General features: G+C 43.2%; 1 protein-coding gene across 1 annotated transcript; it reads left to right on the forward strand.

The window, feature by feature from the left end:
- The first annotated feature begins 146 nt into the window (after nt 1–146).
- On the forward strand, nt 147–22,029 carry COLEC10 (collectin subfamily member 10). The gene is made up of 6 exons (XM_074145267.1): nt 147–520; nt 12,010–12,081; nt 13,598–13,669; nt 15,657–15,710; nt 16,991–17,086; nt 18,524–22,029. The coding sequence occupies exons 1-6, from the start codon at nt 373–375 to the stop codon at nt 18,913–18,915; spliced, it is 834 nt and encodes a 277-aa protein (XP_074001368.1). The 5' UTR covers nt 147–372; the 3' UTR covers nt 18,916–22,029.
- The last annotated feature ends 752 nt before the right edge of the window (nt 22,030–22,781 follow it).

A 22,781-nucleotide genomic window follows, 5' to 3' on the forward strand; every position in this document is an offset into this window, starting at 1 on the left:
ACAATACCAAAGTCTTTTGTCTTTTGACTAAGTGAAAAGCTGGGCATGAAGAGTCAGTGCGAAAGGAACGAAAAATGACAAAAGAGATATCCCCATATATTGAAGAAATTTTCCATGGCAAAAGCAGCTAAACATCTCACAGATAAGAGATAAATTGGAATAAACAGCTGTCAGCGTTAAATAAATATCCTGGATAATGTGCAGGACAGAAATAACTACAGCATCGTCAAACTCCTTTCTTCACTTTATTTAGCTGTTCTTGCATGTAGCTCCCAACTTTGCACTGCTTCAGTTAGCAGAGCATTTATTTTTGAATCAGCTGCATTTGTTAAGACTGTAACAACGAAAGGCATTTCCTGAGAGACTGCAAGGATGAGCAGCAAGAAAGAACAACAGCTAAGGAAATACGGGACCCTAGTAGTGCTTTTTATCTTCCAAATTCAGATTTTTGCTTTTGATGTTGACAATCGACCTACAACAGATGTCTGCTCAACACACACAATTTTACCTGGACCAAAAGGTGAGGAATATGAAGTTGCTAATTACTGAGACCATTACTGATAAAGGCTGATTTTTAAAAATAGAGACATGGAGGGCTTGTGGCATGGGCTGGGGATGAAAGATGTTAATTATTGCAGACTGTACAAACATCTAGAAAAGTGGGACTGTGATGGGGAAAAGTGATGAAGGAAGGCGATTTGATTTTGCTTTTGTTTAGTATCAGGAACAGTGTGACACATTCTCATTTAAGTTAGAGTTGTCCTTTTGCATCTTTCTCCAGCCACATACATCTTCTCTTACTTCTTGTATTCATCACACAACCAGTACAGCTAGCAGCCACAAATTGAGTGACTTTGTCTAAAAGTAAGCACTTATTGTGAAGTGTTAATGGTTCACTTTGCACCTATAGGTAGGGAGAGATATGCAATATTTAAAATGACTGAACTGTCATTATTTCCAAATGCTTACTTGTAAACACAGCTCTGCTGCATTCATCAGACCTGATCCAGTAGCTCCTGTCACTACAGATTTCAATGAGAACTCCATCAGCTCTGTCATGTGCAGTTCTTTTATCTTTGAAACACTTTGCAAATATCTGAAACCAAATTTTCTGCATTAACTTACTTTTTGTGTAACACAACTAACGTCAGTGGAACCGCCTGGAGGGTACCTCAGCTAAAAATTAGGTCCATGACGTACAAATCTATCTTGCAGTGACAGATCTAAAATTTATATTCCACACTATGGCTATTGCAGTTCGAACTATTGCTTTCTTTTTAGTAATTCGTTGTATTTTTCTATAGGCTACAGACTGTGAGAAAAAAACCGCAACTGATTTAAATTTTAAGCAGAAAAAAGATTATCAAGTCAAAAGCACTGCTACAGACTCATTTGTTTTTATGATGGATTATTCAAATGCATGTTGCTTAAAGGACCATTTTTAATCAGCAAGTTAATTTCTTTATGATTACAATCCAAGCTTAAACTTTTGCTGCCACAGCATAAATGCAGAGAGATGTAATGATCCCTAAGGGAGCTAGTGGGAGTTTGTTTAGTTAGTATCTGAATAATGGCAGGCTGGAGAACAAAGTTTGACAGAATTGTGTTTAATAAGTCAGAAGGCTAATGAGGTGGTCTGGTGACAACATGAGAGTAGCTGGGACTCCAGCTGGTTTCTGTGGTCTAGCTTGTATAGAACTAGACCAGGGAGTGTTTAAAGGTTAGATATTATGATTCTTTGCAAGCGAGATACTGAGAAAGACAGGATTTAGTCATTACCAGTCCTGCTGCCTCCTGGCTGACACCAAGACACAAGAGGAGCCAAACAATATATTGGCACGGTCCTCACTACTACTTTAAAATTAGATTACCATGCCCAGGACCCATGACTGGTAAAAGGAGTATCAAATAAATCACCTCCAAATTATTGGGTCACATCCATTGCAGGTTATCAAATACCTTTTGCAATCTATGTGATATGAACCTATAGATTAAATTCAGTTCCTACCAGAGTTTAGCTCATCCAAGACAGTTACAAGCAGCTCTCAATAGTACTGGTTGTTTTGACTGCCAGTCAGCTGGACAATGAAAGACTGAGCATGCTGGGGGTGTGAACTACCCTTCTACCCCTCAGGCATCCCTTGCAATCAAGGATGAAGCATGCTGACCTAATATGGCAGAAGAAAGTCTGTCCTGCTGCCAGTTTTCCTCTATCCATCTTGTGTCTAGGGACTCGGAGCACATGATCCCCAGCCTAGGGCCACACCACAGCCACAGACGACACTTTGCTGCTCAAACTTTAACCCTGATAATGGACAAGCCTCTGACTTTTGTTGCTGTAAGTTTTATTTTCTGTGCTACATTTGTTGTGCCTCTTTGTCCACCATTCTCCCCAAAATGGGTTTTGACTCACCCTGCACAAGTTTCATCCCTTACCCCCACCTGCTCAGCATCTTCTCTTATGGTCGAACACAAGACAGAGGTGCTGAGCTTGGACAGTACGTTGGCCAGCCTTTTTTACCACCACAGACCAGACTCCTGTTGTGGCAACTTCCTCCTTCCGTGTCAACATGGGAGCATCTAGTGGGCCAAAGCACCTAGAAGTGCAAGGAAGTAAAAGGTATTCAATAGCTGTAAGACTTCCTACACCGTCCCACCTCACCTATCCCAGTGCAAGACCCAAATTGTCCCACAGGCTAAATCCAGTCTGTGGGCTACAAGTGGGATGGTCGCCAGTGCTACGCAGCAGCAATACTGCTGTTCCCATCACACAGCCCAATAGAGAGGAGAAAGCTGAGGGAGAAGTGGGGTTGTTTGGAGAGGCTCAGAACTTAGAACCCTTCATTCCTTGCACTGTTGGAGGTTGCATTACTCACTTCATCATCTAGGCATTAATAATTGCAGCAGCAAGCACCCAACCTCTCTGCATGCTCAGCCTGAAAATCACCTGTTCAAAAAGGGCTCATCAGTGGTGTGAAAATTGGCCACTTCTTGTACAAACCACGTGTAACTTGTCCAAGTTAATTTGTGCAAGCCAAATTCCTCCCCCTCAAAAACATACTCTTTGTTATGCTCATACCTGAGATGTCACAAGAGAAGTATGATATGAGTGATGGGATGAAAAGAAAGGGTAATTCCAGGCTGATTATCAGGAAAGTCTTCAAACTGGTTGTGACAGTCCCACCAGCTCCCAAAAAGCACGAGGCAAACCCAGAGGCCTTTGTGTGTAACACAAAGAGCTAGAAAATACTCTGGAAGGATGTAGTCTCCCAGGAACAGAAGGAATGCAGTAAATGTCCTGTAAGCCTTTTGCACTGTCAGTCGCAATGACAGAAATCAGTCTGAATTAAACTGCTCGGCATTTAGAAATGAACAGGAGTTTAAGTCTGACCTCTGGTGGTTCTGCCTGATGTAAACCAGGTGCCTTGCCATCCCCTCCATCTATCTGCTGCTTTTCCATTGCTGGTGCAAGCAAATGAAAGTTGAAGTCTGTTTGTAAAGAATTATGCAAAGAAATTTTCTAAACAGACACTCCAGAAAATGGGAAAAAAAGTATAAGAGAAAAGCAAAAGCTGGCACTGCTCTCCCAGTTTCCTCTTCTGGGCAATGCTCAGGTCTCTTCTCAAAAAGAGGGGATAATTTTTAATGAACGTAGTCCTAATGCAATAGCTGTCTTGTTCTGCCTTCTGAAAAAGCTTTTGAGGTACACAGCAAGCTGGTTTATATAGCATTTAAAACTAGAAATGTGTGAGGCATTTTCTAGGACCGTGATTGAAATACACTAGGAAATCAAAAAAAGAAACAAATCTGTGCTTTGGACCAAAACAGATTTTCAGTACCCGTAACTAGTGATTTTTGGTGTTTGACCTGTAACAGCTTGGTCTTTGTTGGAGTGCTTTGGCACAGGACTTCTGAAAACTTACATTAAGTAACGCTGATCCACAGCTGAGTAACAAGGGCAAGCAATAAAGGCCAAGTCCTGTACTCCATCAACTTCTTGGGTCCAAAGAGAACCCAGTTCAAGAATAAACAAGACAACAAATTTCCAGGGCAGCCAAGTGCTTGGCCTAGCAAAATTAGTCATGGCCCTGTTGCTTCCTTTCCACCCTTCCAAGCCTGGAAGCTGGCTGGCTGTTGCTGCTGCTGAGAGAGGACCTGGGTCTGTGGGGAGGCAGCAGCTACTGTGGTGTGAGCAAAAGCACCAGTTGTTGGTCCATGCTCTGGCAGCATCAGGAGCACCAGGTTCTGCTCCCCCGGTGTCCCTGCTCTGTCCTTTCTTCCGGCCTGCTCTCACTCGGAGACTACAAGCTCTGTTTTGTCTAACCTGCACAGGAAATTCTAAGTGGGCTATTGTCATAGATGAGATGGGATTTGACCTGGTCTGAGTAAATCAATAAGCAACAACTTGAGGGTAGAAATAAGCAGAGGGCCCAGAACTTTGACTCCTAAACTCCCATTGAAAGCATGAGCAGCGGGAGAAGACGACTGGGGTGGGGGCTGGCTCTGTGGAAGCGTGGAGCAAGGGTACAGCTGATTTCACGTGGATTCCTGGGAGCTCATTGCTTCAGGAGACTGGCTCTAGATCTTGCTATCTCTCCCAGGCCGCAGCTCAGTTCCTTTGAAATCCAGACACAGAAATTTCAAAGGTCTTGAATCAGATCCAGGTAGATAAATTGGTATGAGATGAAATCTGAAGAATACCAGGAGTTTTCCATAGCAATTTAGATGTGAAGTGTTTCCTTATTATTATTTCTGACAAATGATGCTTATAAACTCCATGACATTGGCTGGTGCCTCAAAATAGCATTTACTGTGGTCTCCAGTACAGCTGTCCATCTCTCAGCTTTAATTTCGCTTATGCAATTACACTCCTGGAAAATCTCAAACTCGCTCAGAAACCAGATATGCTACTATCCGCATTTCCTTCTGAAAATATAAAATGCCTTACCACATCCTAGAGGCTGTTCAAACCTATAACTAAACTTCCCTCTTAGCACCTCATATTTGATCTGAAGAGCCCTTTAATTTCAACACATAGTTCTATTTTTCATGTCTTTCAGACTTCCTTATTTTAGCATATGATAAGGCTCAAAGTTTATCAGCCTGAGTTACAAAGCATGCATGTGGGGACATCCTGGAATCCTGGGCTTCAAAGGGAAGAGTGTGGCTAGTAGGTCGAGGGAAGTCATTCTCCCCCTCTACTCTGCACTGGTGAGGCCACAACCAGAATACTGCATCCAGTTCTGGGCTCCCCAATTCAAGAGGGATAGGGAACTACTGGAAAGAGTCCAGTGAAGGGCAACGAGGATGATTCAAGGATTGGAGCATCTCCCTTATGAAGAAAGGCTGAGAGAGCTGGGACTCTTTAGCCTGGAGAAGAGAAGGCTGAGGGGAGACCTTATCAATGCTTATAAGTATCTGAAGGGTGGGCTGAAGGAGGAGGGAGCCAGACTCTTTTCAGTGGTTGCCAGTGAGGGGATGAGGGGCAACGGGCACAAGTGGGAACATAGGAGGTTCCACTCAAATATGAGAAGAAACTTCTTTACGGTGAGGGTGACAGAGCCCTGGAACAGGCTGCCCAGGGAGGTTGTGGAGTCCCCTTCTTTGGAGATTTTCAAGACCCGCCTGGATGCAGTCCTGAGTAACATGCTCTGACATGCTCTGGGCAATCCTGCTTCGGCAGGGGAGTTGGACTAGATGATCTTTATGGTCCCTTCCAACTCTAAAAATTCAGTGAAATTCAGTGAAATTCTACTGAAGTCAATGAATGACATGTCCAAGAACGTGTGAGCAAAATGCTTTATTTCTCATGGTGGAATCTGTGGAGACCTGCGTGTTCCCGCAAGACACCTGGAGCATGGCATGTGTAACTGGGTGCAGTTACACACTACAGCTGCACCCATCTGAGAGGGGCTTTGGCCATCTGACCATTGGTCCTGCCTTCACCGTGTGCTGGCTTGGCTGTTTACTCACCAGACTTTTCACTGAGCTGATTCAGCTCACTCACTAAAAATGTGTTTGCCTTATGGATAGTCCTCTGTTCAGTGAGTTTAATTCCTTCAACACAGGGTGAGAAGAGTGCTCAACATCAGGCAGAGGGGAGGGAGGCGTGCAGGCTAGTGTTGGCGGCTGAAGGGAGGAGGAAGGATGGGGAAGAGGACATCGTGTCAGATAGGCAGATGTCAAGAAATCCTGTTCTCACTAGCCATATATAGCTTGAAAGCAAGAATCCCCACTGCTACAGGAAATTGCAAAGGATCTAAAGGACGCTGAAAGTGAAATTAGAGGAAATTTTGAGGCTTTCCATTGACGTAGCTGTGACGTGCTCGTACACTGGAAAGACAAACTGGGCTCTATTTGCTTATTTCTCGGGAGTCTGCGACTCCCTCTGGTGACAAAACCTCTCAATAGAGATTGTACATGTGCAAGTGCTGCAAAGTTTCACAGTGTTCGGGGTCACTCAGTGTCCGTAGGCTGCAGAGATAATCCTGTGGCTCTCCGCAGGACTCTTCCAGGAGGGCAAGGCATTCAGTTGCTCCTGGAGGACTCTCAAAGCTTCAGAATCATGCACATATCCTTATCCCTTTAGTTTAAAACCCAGCACAGGCAGAATCACCTGCACTTGTCAGCCTTTATCTGTGGAGATGGGTAGGGTCCCTATGGCACCTGAGGTAGAACTACAAGCATGAAACATGGAGCTCAGCAGAACTGTCATCCATGATCAGAAGGTAAAAAACACGTAACAGATTTCATAGAAAGCCTCTGTAGTGGGACGCTGACAATGCCTAGGAGTGTTAAATGCATCCAAGGCAAGCAGTGCAAATTAGTGCATACTAATCAAGATTAACCATCCTTCCCTCCATCACAGCAGATCAGTCATGCTCCCAGGGCTTCTCAAGGACTTTTTGGCTGGTGGTGGGCTTTTTTCAATTCAGAGTATCTGGTGTAGGAGGACAACTGTGCTGTAGCCCAGCATAAGTGGGGTTTCTATCATTTGAAAGGGTGGGTATGCCCTGGAGTGTGGAGGAAGGTATACGGGCAGAAGGTATACCTGACAGAGCATTAACATTTCTGAGGTATTTTTGTTCAGGAGACAGAAACTCGAGCTGACCTCAGTCTATGACTTGCCATCAGACCTGGCCAAGTGTCTCAGTAAAACCCAGTGTGGACCCAGGGCGTCCCTCAGCAGAACACCAAGTGAAAAGGCTGCATGATCACAGAGAAACACAGGCATAAGTCCAGCTAGGAATCACCTCCCAGCTTTAGCCTTTAGGCAGCCTGCAGACTTGCTCTCACCCTGATGCAGGGCTGCCTCTGTAGGTAAGTGTGGACTCCATAATCCTCCAAAATTGCACCCTGATTCTCCAAGAACCAGGGTCAGCCCTTCATAAGACTTGGAGAGTCACTAAACATATGCGAACAATTTAACCTGAAAACTTTCTCTATTCATGAATACAAACTAGATAAATTACCTACAAAAGATTCAGCAGGGAAATCGAAGTCACTTGAGGGTCAGTAAATTCTTACTAATTAAATTCTTACCAAATGTAACCTCTCAACTTTTTGTTATTTAGTGAAACTACTAAAAAGGCAGAGCCCCTTTCAACTGCCTAAAAATCCTGCTGATTATTAGACCTTCAGCATTTTCCTCAGCTTGTTTATAAGAGAAAGAAGGAGTAGGGTTCCCTCTCAATTACAATTAAAATTTTCTAATGGCTGCAAAAGTCATTTACTGCGTATGGCTTCTGCTTTCCTTCTGTCTCACACAGTCCCAAGCTGGAAGAGTCTAGTAATTTATCGTTCCATGTGTTAATTTTAATAGTCTAGTATTTTAAATCTGTGACACAGAAGAAGTGAATCAGCTTGAGGGAACGCTAACAAGGTTGAGAAATGGTCTTGCTTCAGCTACTGGCTCCAAGTGCTTCACCCATGCTTTAAATGCCAGTGACATTATCTGACATCCTTGCGATCACAGTTTTAAGGTGACAATCTGCTACTTAGGTTAAAACTTAGCCTGACACTGCCCCAAGTGTAAAGCAGCACAAAGGAGAGGTTAACCTCTAGGTATAGACTACAAGCACATGACGTCAGGGATCAGAGGTGGGGTTTTTTTCTGTAAGAAAACTCACGTTGCACAAAGCACAGTAGTACAAAATTAAAAAACCCAGTCCAGAGTACTGGCAGGATTTAGACTATTATTATTTTTAGCAGATTAAAAAAAAACAAGTGGCTAATACAGTAGGATGGCCTGTCCACATGAAGTCCCAGAGGAAAGGGAGAGATACTTATTACGAATGAGAGACGAAGCCAACTCAACCCCTGCCCAAAACAAAGTCAACGAAGCTCTTAACAATTGCTCCTACTTCATTGCAAATCATAACGAGACCACAAGGGGGGAGCATAACCCAAGAGTTCACGTTTCTTGACCAAAATGAGACCACCACACACAACAGCTAAGTGCGAACACAATTCTTTTATAATTACACCACCATATTATCAAGCACTGGGCTTAATCCAGTCTTAAATTAACAATGAGATGGTACTGCTAATTAATACCATTTGCTTCTACCCTTGCTTTGTAATGGCCTACCCATTCTCAGCTGCAATATGGGGAAAAAAGCAGGATTTCCCTCCCTTACAGATAGGCAAATTATTATTCTTCCCATTTTCCTAAGTAAGGAAACTAAGGTAGAGTGTGGTAGGTTGCTTTACGCCAAGATGAAACAGGTGATAGATCTTACTTCCCTCTCCCGTAGGCTTTTAGAGGGCTTGAGCAAAAATTGGGACTACATGAGGTGTTAGCAATAAAAGTTGAAGCACTCCCTAATCTCTCAAAATCTCCAGAACAAATTTTCCCATACCTTCTACCCCTTTCATCTGTCACCTCTTAGTCTGATGGCCCATATAGCACAACCCCTAGCTTCATCTCCAGCAGCCCTTGTGTGAAAAGCTTGCTCCAAAGTCTCAGAAAAAAGTCACTGCAGCTTTCAGTGGCTTAAAATGTTGAAACTAAGACTGGGAGAAAACACCTCTGGAAAGTAATCACAGCTTCTCCACTTATATATTGACTTTCTTACCTTGGCTCTATATCTAAGATTAACTGTCTAAGCAATGTTTCTTACCCCCCAAAAAAGCATCTTTTCTTGCACAGAGGTCTTCCTTCTGCAGCAAGCAGTCTCGCCAGAGCCTTTAACCCAACAGAGCAGCCTGCATGCCACAGAGAATGTAATTAGCTGGCCTGAGAGAGGTGATGAGAGCTGCCGGGGTGACAAGCCCTGGTTTGGAAGGTCAGCAGGAATCTGGTTTGCTCTCCTGCATGACACATGCCAAAGAAATTCCCTCAGCAATTTCTGCACCAGGCCCAGAGTTACAGCGTTACCTTACACAAAGGAATACATTGCACTGGCAAAGGCTGCACATTAAAAGCCTCCTACATCTCCCTTCCCTGCTGGAGAGCACAGTACCTTTGTTAAACATCCCCATGCTGCATTTCTAGTCAGAACTCATCCAGCTCTTCCAGCTTTTGAATCACACCCTGCTTCCTTTCTATTATCACACATTTCTCCCCCTGTATGGGTTTTCAGAGCGTGATCAGATCAGCTCTTAACCTTCTCCTGGAATTTCATTTCACAAGCCCTTTGTCAGCCTCTGGGAATATTTTCTGAATTTCTGAAGTACTAAGAAGTGACTTTTACACTTTTCTCAAGGGTTTCATAGATAGGTTTGGAAAGGGCAATTTCTTGGTTACTCAGTTTTAAACGTTGTTAGCACTGAGGTCAACAGCAAAATTAAACCCTAGGTTCTCTGGCTCTGCTCTTTGATGATCTGTAGACAAGAACTCAGTGCAAGCAGGCATCCTTCCATCAGCTCCAGGCTCAGACCCACAGCTTCAGCTGCATAGTTAAGGAGCTTGGCTTTTGGAAATATATACTGACTTTTCCAGTACTTTCAAGAATGAGTGAAAATAGAGATGTTTAAAACTTCTATTGCTGACTGCTTATAACCTTTTCTTTCCTCCTTTGTCCTGTAGCAGCCAGTGTTAAAAACAAACAAAGCACCTGAAACAGCACACACATCACGTGTTGTTTCCTCCTTGTCCATCCCTCCAGCAAATGCTTCCTTCCTCTAACGTGGACTGAAGTTCAGCCCTTTATCTCCTCAGCGTGGACCACTGACCATCCCCCCAAAAGGGCATTCTGACTGATGCCCTAAGTCTGTCCTCCACCAGAGAGTCCCAACACTGAAGTTTGTTTTGGCACACAGGGACAGTCTCAGCTCAGTCCCCATAACTGACATGGAAAGGAGACAAACAGCTAATGCTACATTTTATATGATGCTAGCAATATGCACCACTTCTCATCGGTCACCACCCCACAGAACAGCCCATGCTACCTGAGGCTACAGAAGTGGGAGAAGGTAAATCAGGAATGAGTGGGCAGTATTTTTCAGAAAATAAGAATGAGATACAATGAAACGATCAGTCTGAAAGCAACCAGGATGTGGTGGTTTGGGCCCTCAAACCAGGATACATGGGAAGCTACTTTCCCCCTCAACACATCATTGACCTCTTTGCCAGACAATACCATAGGGGGCAAAAATATAAAGGCATTTAAAAGGCACAAGAATCACTAGTGGCTGTTCACAAGTGGTCTGGATGCAGTGCTAGGCTCAGACAAGCCCATAAACGACCACCTGTGAGAGGCTGGAAGTGGCTGCATGGGTCATAGTCACCCTCAGCACCTCTTCCCTGAACACCTTCTGCCAGCACTGGAGGCACCATCCTCAGGGAGATGGGCCTTGTCATGTAATGCTGTTCTTCTGTCCTCACTTCTCTTTTGCTGACATCCAGGCAGACTTCCCTCCCTTGGGTCTCCATATACTGAACTGCAGGCTCTTCTGCCTTTCTGGGCTGCAGGCACAAACACAACTGGCTGCCTCTCACATGTGAGATCCTGGCTTGGCCAAGAGATTGCGGAGCTGCTTCCCACCACATGGCAAGGCTTATTGCAAACAAGGGTAGGGAGCAGGGGGAGAGGCTTTGGAAGGCTGCCTGTATTCAGTGCTGGTTGTTTCGTGCAGGAGTTGTCATCCCCCCAGCATTTGTCTAAAAAAAAAAAAAGGAGGAAAGATGTTCTTGGGATTTGGCTCAAAACTAAGAATTAGAAGACCAGAAAATCAAGTCTAGTTGTGTCTCCAATTTCCTGCATAATGTCAAGGGAAATGATATGTTACCTAAGGAACGAGTTAACATTTCTTTCCCATTAACTGCTGTCTTGTTCCTTTACTCAATGGCTGTCTCTTACCGTCTCTTATAAGTAAGAGTACTTATACAGTACCATACAGGAATCCGTGTAATAGGGTCTTGCTCTCATTTGGAGAAATCTCTGCACTGCTGTAACAAATGCAATGAATTTACCTCTTACTCTGTTTGACATCTTCAAAATAAAGCATTAGAGTAATTGCAAAATGCTTTTGTTATATCAACATATAAATGTCACCTGTCAAAACCTGAAGGCAAGACTTCTCCCATACTACGTGCTAAGATCTACGTTAAGACCTATTTCAACATATTTACATTCCTGCCATTCCAAAAGCATCTGCATACCTTGAACACAGAGTCACTACGAACAGAGTAATTAGGAACAATTAATAAATTCCTATTGCCTCCCCTGGCAGTTCTCCCATGTGTGTTCAGGTTTCCCAACAGAGGAAGACTGGCTTATTTATCTGCTTTATGGCTAATAGGGCTTAAAGGGCAGGGATAGAATTTGGTGTTGTATAACTCTTATGTCCCTCTCTGAAAGGGAAAGTTTTTAGCTTTTCCTAATGATGGTCAGATTATTCAGCTCTTCTCTAGAAATTTATCCCACGGTTACTGTGTCTTCAATGTGAAATGAAAAGAAATGAGTAGAAAAAAGACCTGAGAACTTTATTTTCTGGGGATGTATAGTTGTACTTACTGCACTGAGAGAAATGTGCCATGATGCTTTATTTTCTGTTTTTTGGAAGGGGATGAAGGTGAAAAAGGAGATAGAGGAGAAGTGGGCAAACAAGGGAAGGTTGGACCAAAAGGACCAAAAGGTATTTATGACCGTTTGTTGGCTATTACTGGTATATGAATATCATTATACACCACCGTACTGGTGCATGTGATCATTGATGTTTAATGCTTTTCATTCCTGTTGCATCAGTAGATTTCACAATCCTGTCAAACATTAATCAGTGAACCTAACGATACTCAGAGAGCTTGGTGCAATTCCTACTGATACTTAAGACAGCTATATATAGCAATAAATTTAGAGTCATATAATAAACTAGTACATTTACTGCTGCTCTCCTAAGCGGCTGTCGTAAGTGAGATCCAAAAGGCTCAGATCATATGTACAATCATTACCCAGATCATATGTATAATCAGAAAGATTACTGTTCTCTTACTGAAATGAACCTTTACTTGAAACTGAATTTTGCGAGTTACTTCCTAGTAATACATCAGGATGCTCAACAAAATTCTTTCTCAGTTGTCCCTATTTTGCAGAAAAGCAAATGAAGGCATACACTGAGAAACAAAGTTCCTCTGATCAAACAGCATCTGAGCTGAGAACAAGGAGTCGCAGATGTCTGAGGACTCAGCCCTATTAAACATATCCCATATCCACACAGTGAGCTGGGCAGAGCATTCGGAGGCACCAGATGTGATGGTGTCAGCCTTGTTTGCATACTCTCACTCAAAAGCTTGATTTGTCATTAGAGTTTAATGATAATGCATATCCATGGTCTTTCTTCCTTGACAGTAAGATGGATCAGGAAAGTTTTTACTTCTATAGAAACTTTAAAATCACCCTGTTATTATTGTTATAATAAAAAAAAAATCTTTTCCATATTCAAGTGCATTCATATGACTTTGCTTCTTTACCTTAAAAAGATCAGATAAGATAAAAGGGAATCTGGTAACCAACCATTTACGAAGCATCTTAATGATGTTAAATTTAGTGTGCACACTGAGACTCCCTAAATTGGGCTGTCATCATTAGCCAGCTATTTCAGAACACAAACTATTAATCAATTTAAAAGGCATCCGTTATTTTGGTGCTCATAGGACTGGGAAAGCACATACAGCAAAACTAGAAGCTCTCTATTTGCAGTCCTGCTTTGAGAAGGATTCCCAGCAAAGCCACAAGGACTTTACCTCAAGGAAGAAGGAAAGGCTTTTGTTTGGGGTGAATTAAAAAAAAAAAAAAAAACAAAAAAAACCAAATAAAACCTGCTGTCAGCCTAGTTTGGCTGTGAAGTAAAATCAATATTTGAATACTCACTAGCAGTTTTAGTTTGCGTTTTCTGTAAAAAACCCATGATGTCTCTGGGCATTTGAACAAGAAGTTCTACTAAGGTGCCTTGCAACGTCCCACTGTTGTATCATACAGTAGCAGAGATCTGTGCTGTTCTCCAGCCATCCTCAGGGCTCCACTCATTTTGGCTTTGCCACACGTATGGACTGGCCACGCTCGGGAAAAATAGCAGCAGTAGAGACCTAAATAGTGCCTTGGGAGAGAAATGACAGAAACCATCCACACTTTTTTCCTTTTATTTCTTCTCTCAGGAAACAAAGGACCTGTGGGGGATATTGGTGAGCAGGGAATGCTTGGGAAAATTGGTCCTATTGGTGGAAAAGGTAAGCTCTGGTCTGGGAATTTTCTTGGTTTTTTTCCCTCAAGGTAAATATGTGTTTTGTGAGAGTTCCAGGTATGGAGTAATATCAAATAATAGCTGTGACCAATGCTCCCCAAGTAAAGTTATGCATAAAGATAGGTAATGAGAGTTAACTGCGATATTCTTGTTTTATTTCCCACGTGCAATATACTTATTTGGCTGAAATAATTTGCTTTATGAGTTAATAAATCAATCATATTTGATGGTAAAAGAGCTAGGGAGAAATCTGGCCCTTGTGAAGTAAATTCTCTGAATGCTCTAACAGAGAAAGCCAAATTTGTGCCTCTGCTTTGGACACTGAAGGCCTAAGTCAATATTCTGCTGCTGCTCAGGATGTCACACCTTGTCACCTGCACTGCTGTGGGAGACATGAGCAAGCAACACACAGGAGGACAGCTAGGTAAGGAAAGGATTTTAGGAGTTTTAAGAAAGCACTTGCATAACGAGGGACAAATACTCCTTGCAAATCAAGCCAGACTCCAAATCTACCTGGACAATAATTTCGTGAAATTATGCTCTGGTTGCCTGAGAAGAGGCTCAGACATTCCTTTCCGGTATTCCTAGAGAGCCACTTAAGAAGGAGTATCACTTCTGCCACAAGGAGACCTGCCTTAAAAGCCGAGCAGGGACTCCACCATCCTCAGGGGAACTCTGTGGTCTCTAACAAGCACATCAACCCAAGCATCTGGGTGAGTCTCCTGGGAGCTTCTCAAGCCAATGTTTTTAATAAAGCTTTGATGGCCTCTAGCCAGCCTCAGTATCAGGGAAGAACAAAAGAATTTGGCCTGAGGGACTAATTTTCAGAAGTACCTAGACAACTGCAAACACAGATAGTTATCTTCTAAGATGTCTTCAACCACCAAAGGAGACTAGAATTTAAAAATCCCACAAATTGCTTATGTCTATCTGTAGTAAACCAATGCTCTGAGCCCTTAAATCAAGCTCTCTCTCAACCTGAATGTACAGTTTATTGTCCCCTTCTAGTTTTTGTTATTTTCTTTCTATATTTGCAGAAGCAAAGGTCACTAAGTCACTGTTAAAATCTACCATTAAACATTCCAGTTCTTAATGAAGCAACACTGAAATTTCAGCTTGTAAGTGTACAGAGTGTCAAACAGAGCAAATTAAAATGATAGCCAACTCCTATTTTCTTTTAAAAACCCACATCCATATAAAGGAAAAAGCACATCAAAACATAGCCATCAAAAAAGGCAAAGCAAGCATTAGCAGTTTTTGACCTCTGAAGGTTTTAATGCATAAAGAAAGAACTGATATGAATTTCAGATAAAGTCCAGCTGCTCCTGATCTCCTGATCCAAATTACAGCTGAGATTTTTTAAAAAGCTGGTCATCTCCACTTACATAGTAGCACATTTGGAGAAGTATTTCTATCATTTTTGATGATTTATAGAAGAAGGGGAAGCAGTTGGATGACAATAAGTCACATTTCCGTGAACGGTATCTGAAATGAAATGCTGCTGACCTCATTTTGTGCAGGTGCTAACTGCTGCCCGCCCACAGAACCTGTTGCACACGTGAATTCAGTGCCTTAGTGCACATCAGCCTCATCCGGTGCCTAATCCCATCATGGAGCTACTGAACCCAGGGAAGGGCTCTGATCTGCAAGGCGATGAGAAAACCCAGGTCTCACCTCCCGCAGATTTCTTGAGTGCTTTCAACCTCTCAGGATCATTGTGCAGTTTATATTTAAAGCAAGCGGTACCAGGAACCAGCAGCACATGAGATGCCTGTGTTATCAGTGAGTTAGCTATTAAAGGGTTCTCCTTATTTTCATACACCAGAATTAATCACAGTTTGTTTGACTTGGCACATCTGCCATTACAATACATCAGAAGCACACCGTTAATATATTATTAAACAGGTTTTTCAAATATGCTCCCCTGACGTGCACTGTCTGAGATCTGAGCTTATATTTTCCTCTTTATTCAGGTGACAAAGGAGCCAAAGGCTTATCAGGAGTTTCTGGAAAAAAAGGAAAAGCAGGTATGCTATGCATCCTTCTCTGCAGAATGGTCAAGTCTGCTGGGTCTTTGATTTCAGGATTGGTTTGTCTCGAGTTCCATAACATTTTGAGGTCTGTGGACAAATGTGAGAATAGATGAAACAAACAAGAAGAGACTGAAAAAATTTTGTTTAGCAAAATGAAGGCTTGGGTAGGGACAGAACCGATTCCTATGAATATACCAACAGACACAAAATATGGACAAGAGTTACCCAAATTTATTGGCAATGTTTGATATAATAAAAACTAACACATAGACAGGACAGCAGCACATTTACACTGGAAACTAGAAGAAAGTTTCTCAATACCAAAGCAATGAAGTCCTCTAAAAGTTTCCTAATAGGAGCATGGGGACAAAAAATAAGTGACTGTAGACAGAGCATAATTTGTTGTCAAATGAATGCAATGCATTTGCTTACAGAAGGAGAATTGAATCTGATGACCCAGAAAGTTCTTCTCAGTCCTAATAACCTTGAATGTTTTCCCATTTTGAATGTACAGTTGTGTTCATTTTTAAGAAATTTCATATGCAATGCCAGTTTAGTTCTTAATGGGAAACCATCAGCAACATATTTTCTTCCTAACAGAGGAACAACAAAACCCCATACCAAGCCAAATTTCAGTTTACCAACAAAACTGACACTTCAGCGCTTGAAATCTACTGATTATTTGAGTTGGTATCAACTTCTGCTGTACCACAGCTGCATGCAGCTGTGCATGCAGTTCACTAATATGGTCCTTCTACCAAAGTTTTGCCAATCCCATCTCTGTGCATACTCACAAAACGCCTTCACTGAGAAAAGAGCTGTTCCCCATTTCATGGAGGCTCTTGTTCCTATGAAAAGGCCGGGGAACCAGTGCTGTTTACAGATACAAAGGTAGACCTTTGGCATTCAGATGTAACACTGTAGGGAACACTGTGACAAGCCACATCTCAGCAGCTAGATGGAATCAATGATGAGAGGGGCAGATGATGGGCAAATCCTACACTGATATGGTGGAAGGAAGATGGCAAACTCTTCCATTCACATTTTTTAAAGTAGGGACCTTTAAGCCAGTTATCAAGGGAGTGTACAGAGCCAAAATATTAAGGGCTTTGATCAACAGAAGTATGACCAGCAGGGCAGGGTAAGATTGCCTCTCCACAAGTGGAGGCCAACTTTTCAGAATGTTTGGAAGTGGGCTACAGCTGACCCTATAGACACACACATGCACAAATGCTTCTAAACAGATAAATTCTCTGTCATTTGCATTGCATCAGGCACGGTCTGTGACTGTGGAAGATACCGCAGAGTTGTTGGACAAATGACTATCAATGTTGCTCGACTTAACACATCCATCAAGTTTCTAAAGAACGGTAAGAATCATTATGCATTTGGTGTGATCTATTTTGCTCCTATAACACTTATCATTGCTATTCTTCTACCATTGCTGCTCTATGGCAGCATCCACAGATGACCCAAAGAGAGGGTCACACACAGAAAAGTCTTACACCTGTAAGGATATAAAAAGCAGATAAATAAAAGCAAAAATAATACAGAAATGATCAACAGCACAACATAAAGAATCGTGAAAAGCACAAGACAGCTTGCTAACCACCTCTGTGCTGTCAGTCTGCTCAGGCACAGCACCCACTCTGGCAATGAAAGGAAAACATTTGTGCTAATCTGCTCCAGAGAGAGGGCAAAAAGCAAGAGGAAGCCCATGATCTTTCTGCTGCACGAGAGGGCTGCAGACATGGCACTCCTAGTGCTGTCCTCAGTGGGAGCGCCATTGTCCAGTAACAAAGGACCAACACATGGGTTAAAAGAAGCCAGGAAACCAGGTTCGCAGACAGCGCTGGCAGGTGGAATGTGCAAACTGCCCCTACTGCAAGGAAGCATTATTTTGAGAAGGCTCCACCACTAGGACTAGCCTTCTAGGACTAAGTCTGTATCAATAAATTAAATGTGTTTGAGACTGTCCTCTGGTACTGTGGGCAACTAGCACAGAATATCCCTCATCTACAATACGAAATCCTACAAAACTGAATGCCATATTATCAGGAGTGTCCCTCTACTAACTCCTAAACTGTACCTGGGGTAACTCCTGAATTGTTTGGGAGAGTGTCAGTTGCCCTAGGCCAAAGCTCTGCTCAGGACTATTCCAGCAATCCATCAGCAGGGACAATCAGTTTCCAGCTGCCCTTGGCACTGATTAATTCTCTAGGATATATGCTGGTTGAGAAGTTTGCCTTTTAAAGCTGCTGAGCAGCCACAGTTTTGTTCCTAGTCAATGCCACTTAGTGGCTACAGCAGCTCTAAATACAAGGTTGTATTTAAAATGTCTTATTTTAGCAGTCACATTGATCTTTCTCTACATGGAAAGGGCCTGAAAAGCTACCTATACCCCTGTGTTTCTATCCCAGGGCATTCTTTCACAATCTGTATTCAAAAACATGGAAAGCAACGGGGGTGATTCGGAGTCAGACATTGCTATTTGTCCATTTAGCATGCCTTAATTTGATTAATACTAGATATCTGTGAAGTAAAACTTAGGTGTCACAGGAGACACATGCCAATCAGGGCTGAATAGTTCTTGTCCTAATGTGTGCAAGATGCTTGTCAGTCCCATTAGTATCATCAGTCTCTGATAACGTTCTCACCATTCATCACAAACTCAGTGATGGGAATACTTTTCCTCTCTCCCTTTCATTAATTCTAATGTAAAAATCATCTCATTGTCATACTGGAACAGAAGCACCTTCAAAATCTGTTGACATGTCATTGAGCAATTTCCCCCCCTCCCTTTATAGTTATAGCAGGTATCAGGGAGACAGACGAGAAATTCTATTACATCGTGAAAGAAGAGAAGAATTACAGAGAAGCCTTGATCCACTGCAGGGACAGAGGAGGAACACTGGCCATGCCTAAGGATGAGGCAACCAACACCCTGATTGCTGACTACATCTCCAACAGCGGCCTCTTCCGAGCCTTCATCGGGCTAAATGACATGGAAAAAGAAGGACAGTTTGTGTATGCAGACAGCAGCCCACTGCAGAACTACAGTAACTGGAAGGAAGGAGAGCCTCATGACCCAGCTGGCCGCGAGGACTGTGTGGAAATGCTCAGCACGGGAGAGTGGAATGACTCTGAGTGCCAAGTCACCATCTACTTTGTCTGTGAATTCCTCAAGAAGAGGAAATAAGTGCCGCAAAACGTGCCTGGCACCTGCTGTACATACAACAACGCCTCCTCGTTCACCCACTGTAGGGAGAGCAGACAATCAAGCACAGGGCTCACTCCAGCCTTCACCTCACTGAGAGCAAGAGTAATTACTTTTAAGATGGCAGTGACGATAAAGCCAGCACAGGTCTGCAGGGAACATCCAGCCAGTTGTGAATTTTTATTTCATTTCTGTGTGTAATTTTGGGTGGGCATGTCTGTGTAATTTAGGGGCAAATTCAGAGCACACAGAAGTGAATGTGATTTCACTAATGCCAGAAATAGTAAACTCACTGGTATATTACTTACTGATGTGCTTCACAAAGTCCACAGATGGAAAGAGTATGATCTTTACTCATCTTTTACCTATAAAGGAAGTCCCAGAAATTTCCCTGGTGAATTCAGAGCTTGAAGAACAAATTTGTAGTTTCTCTTGAAAATACCCTACTTTGGTTTGAATGATAGAATATTTTAAGTTGGAAGGGATCACTGGAAGTCATCTGGTGGAATCTTCTGTGCAAAGCAGGGACAACTTCAAACTTAGAAGTTATACCCTCTTAATTTGGCTGTGCAATTACGTTGCCTGTTGTGCAGGGAAGGAATCACCTCTGCTCCCCCTCCATCGTCCATCAGGCTGGTCTGAGGTGTGAGAAATTAACTTAGTGATTGTACTTATGGATGCAAGTCTGTGCAGATTTTAGGCAACCTGAGAATAGATGGTGCAGTTCCAGCCTCTGATGTCCCAAAAAATCTATGGAAAATGTAGAAAACTCTAGCACAAAGAGAAGAGTGCAAGGGAAGCAACACCATTGGTGTCGGCTGTACAGGCACATGTAGCCTCAGTTGCAACAACGTGCATTGCTTATTTAAGAAGTGATTCTAGGAACGTGTTAACTCCCTAACTCAGTAGCCAGTGAAGTCTGATGTCTAATGCTAAAATCACCTGCACCTTTGTGACACAGGAAGCAGCTACAGAATAGGCTTTATCCCCCAAGAACCCAAATTCAGGTGTGGTTGAGCAACTTAGTCATGCACATCAGCAGGACTCTCCACAAATGATGAGCAGTTAAGCATGAAGGCTTCGCTGTCACTGCCCAGCTACTCGGATCTCCGTGTCAGTATGCCCATAATGGATCACATTTTCCTATCTTTGATAATACTGAAGGAGCTCTTTTCTTAAGACACAGCAACTATTTTGCCTTCAGATGTAAGCCTGTTCTTAGTCATGGTTCATCCTTCCTCACAGCAGGAGATGTCAGGAGAAACCCTTAAGGCTTCTGCAATGAAGGTCTATAGATTTTATTTTCTGCTTGACACTAAAAATGAAGGAATGATATCTGGAGGTTAAGGAGAATGCTAGACACTAGGCACAGTGCAGAAATGTACCCTGCAGGTCACTCTGAGCACCAGTTGCACATAGTCTTCCTCTGGGTATGTGAAGGGCTGGAGATGCCATCAGTTAGTAATGCAGAGGGTCAGCTCCAAGTCTCCCTTCTACTGCTGTGGAAAGCACTGCAATGGCAACTAGACAACAGTCATACTGCCTCAACCTCACCCTCAACAGGAAAATCCTCCAAACCATTTAGCTCATTGTTAGTTTGACTCCAAGCTCATCTCTGAGCAATGACCAACACAGCAGCATCCCAGGAGACTCTGTGATTCAGAACCACTCTTGTAATCCAGTTTCTCTGCTACTTGTTCCTCCAGAAAACCACTTGTTGCTACCAGCAGTAAATTATCCGTGTTGCTACACACCCTCCAGGGAACTATTCAGACCAGTGAATGAAGGGGTGGGACCACATTTCTTTTCATTACTCCCCTACTATTCTATGAGAGTATTTGGGCAAACAGGTTCACTTAGCACAACATAACTCCTCCTGAATTGTTCCCTTCCTGGGAAATGATATTGCCCAAAATTAAGCAGAATTACACTTTTTTAGGATCTATAGTAATAAACTCATTAAGTTAAAAACTTTGGTTTTAGAATAATTAATGGGTAATGATAAAAAACTGATGACTAATTCAAGGCAAAGTTTCTTGAGGAAAAGCAATGCCTTTTAGAAGTTCGAGCTCAGGGCTGCTAGCCTCACTCACACTGGGTCAGCTCTTACTAGTCCTACAGAAGTGGCATAACAACATCCCTGTGGATAGGCACAATCACACCGATACCCTCTCCATCCCTTATCTTTACTTCTGACCCAAAAAGTCACCAACATATGCTTGCCAGACTGGGGGTCCAAGTTCTGGAACGCTCTGGCCATACTGAGACCACTGGCTGACAAAATCCAGAGGTGTCCTTAATGCTACAATCATCATGAACAGGCCATTTTCCTGTTCTTTAGGAGGAAACTTGGAGCTGGGAGAAAGTGGAAGAAGAGCAGTACTTTGCTGCAGGACCAAGCTCTGCTTGAGATTGGACCAGGCACTTTCTTTCATGTACAAAATCAGGGAATACATGTCTAAATTGAAACTCTGGTCTCTTTTAGGAAGGAATGACTGTCACAGTCTCTGGCTGCGTGGCTGAGGGAAGTGAGTAACCTGTGTTAGGTTTCTGCAATGGAAAGGCGGGAACGGCCCGTTTCCTCCATCCTCCATCTCTCCTACCACACCAGCTTCAACCTTTCTTATACAGAAAAAATAAACAAAACCAAACCTTTTACCCACTATGTATTCGTGTAACTTTGGGCAAGGCTATACCAGTTGGAAGATGCAGACCTGGGGTAGCTGTTCCTTCGCTAACTACAGAAGAGGGGCAGGAGAGGAGCACAGCACAGATGTTTGACCTGGCCAGGCGTAAGTGAGATCAGGTGTTCATGCAACCCCTTCCTGAAGCACTGGGTCCTAGTTAATAAATTCTGCCAAGAAGCCTAACTCACAGGCCAAGCCAAATAAAAGAGGCTATCCCACACAGGAAACCTGGCAGGTAGGTCCATACAACTCTGCACCATGCCATGCAGACACAAGCTTGAGCCTGCACTAACTCAAATATTATAGCTGTGTTTTGCAGAAAAAAAAATATTCATGTTATAATTAAGAATTGGGGCTATATCACAGGTTTCACTGCTAGCCAATAAAAATTCACTGTGGTGGGTAAAGTACCTTTGGTTTCTACATGAAATGGATGGAGCCAGGAGCACAGGAAACGGTGTCTGACTATTCAGGATTTATGGTCTGTTACAGCTTGGCACCTAAAACATTTTACCCAATCCCAATAGTATGTTTTTCCCATGTTTTTCTTTTCAGCATTTCCAGTTTGAACCCTGCTTGTTTCAATTTATGCCTGCTGTTTCTTGTCCACCCATCTATTACCACTGTGAAGAGACTGGCTTTGTCTTCTCGAAGACCCCCTCATAGGTCCTGGAAGACTGCTATGAGGTCCACCTGAAGCCACCACTTTTCCAGGCTGAACAAATCAGGTTCCCTTAGCTCCTCCTCACAGGGCTCTGGCTCCAACCATCTTGCAGGCCCTCGGCTGGACTTGGTTCCAATTTTTCAATGCCTTTCCTGTACTGGGGGGCTCAAAAGCACACAGTGTCTAGACGTGGTCTAGCATGTGCTGAGCAGGAGGATAATCCCTTCCCTCAAGCTCCTGGCTGTGCTTCCTCTGGCACAGCCCAGGATGCTGTTAGCCACCTTCGCTGCCAGGGCACACTGCTGATGCACGGGCAGCGTGCTGTCTGCCAGGACAGAGCCTTCTCAGTAAAGCCAGTCAGCCCCAGACTGTACTGGTGCAAGGGCTCAGCATTCCCAAAGGAAACTTTGTGTGTGTCCTTACTGAATTTCGTAAGGTTCCTGTTCGTCCATTCCTCCAGCCTGCATAGGTCCTTCTGAACGGCAGTCCTGCCCACC

Source organism: Numenius arquata, chromosome 3, assembly GCF_964106895.1.
Source record: "Numenius arquata chromosome 3, bNumArq3.hap1.1, whole genome shotgun sequence".
Taxonomy (NCBI): domain Eukaryota; kingdom Metazoa; phylum Chordata; class Aves; order Charadriiformes; family Scolopacidae; genus Numenius; species Numenius arquata.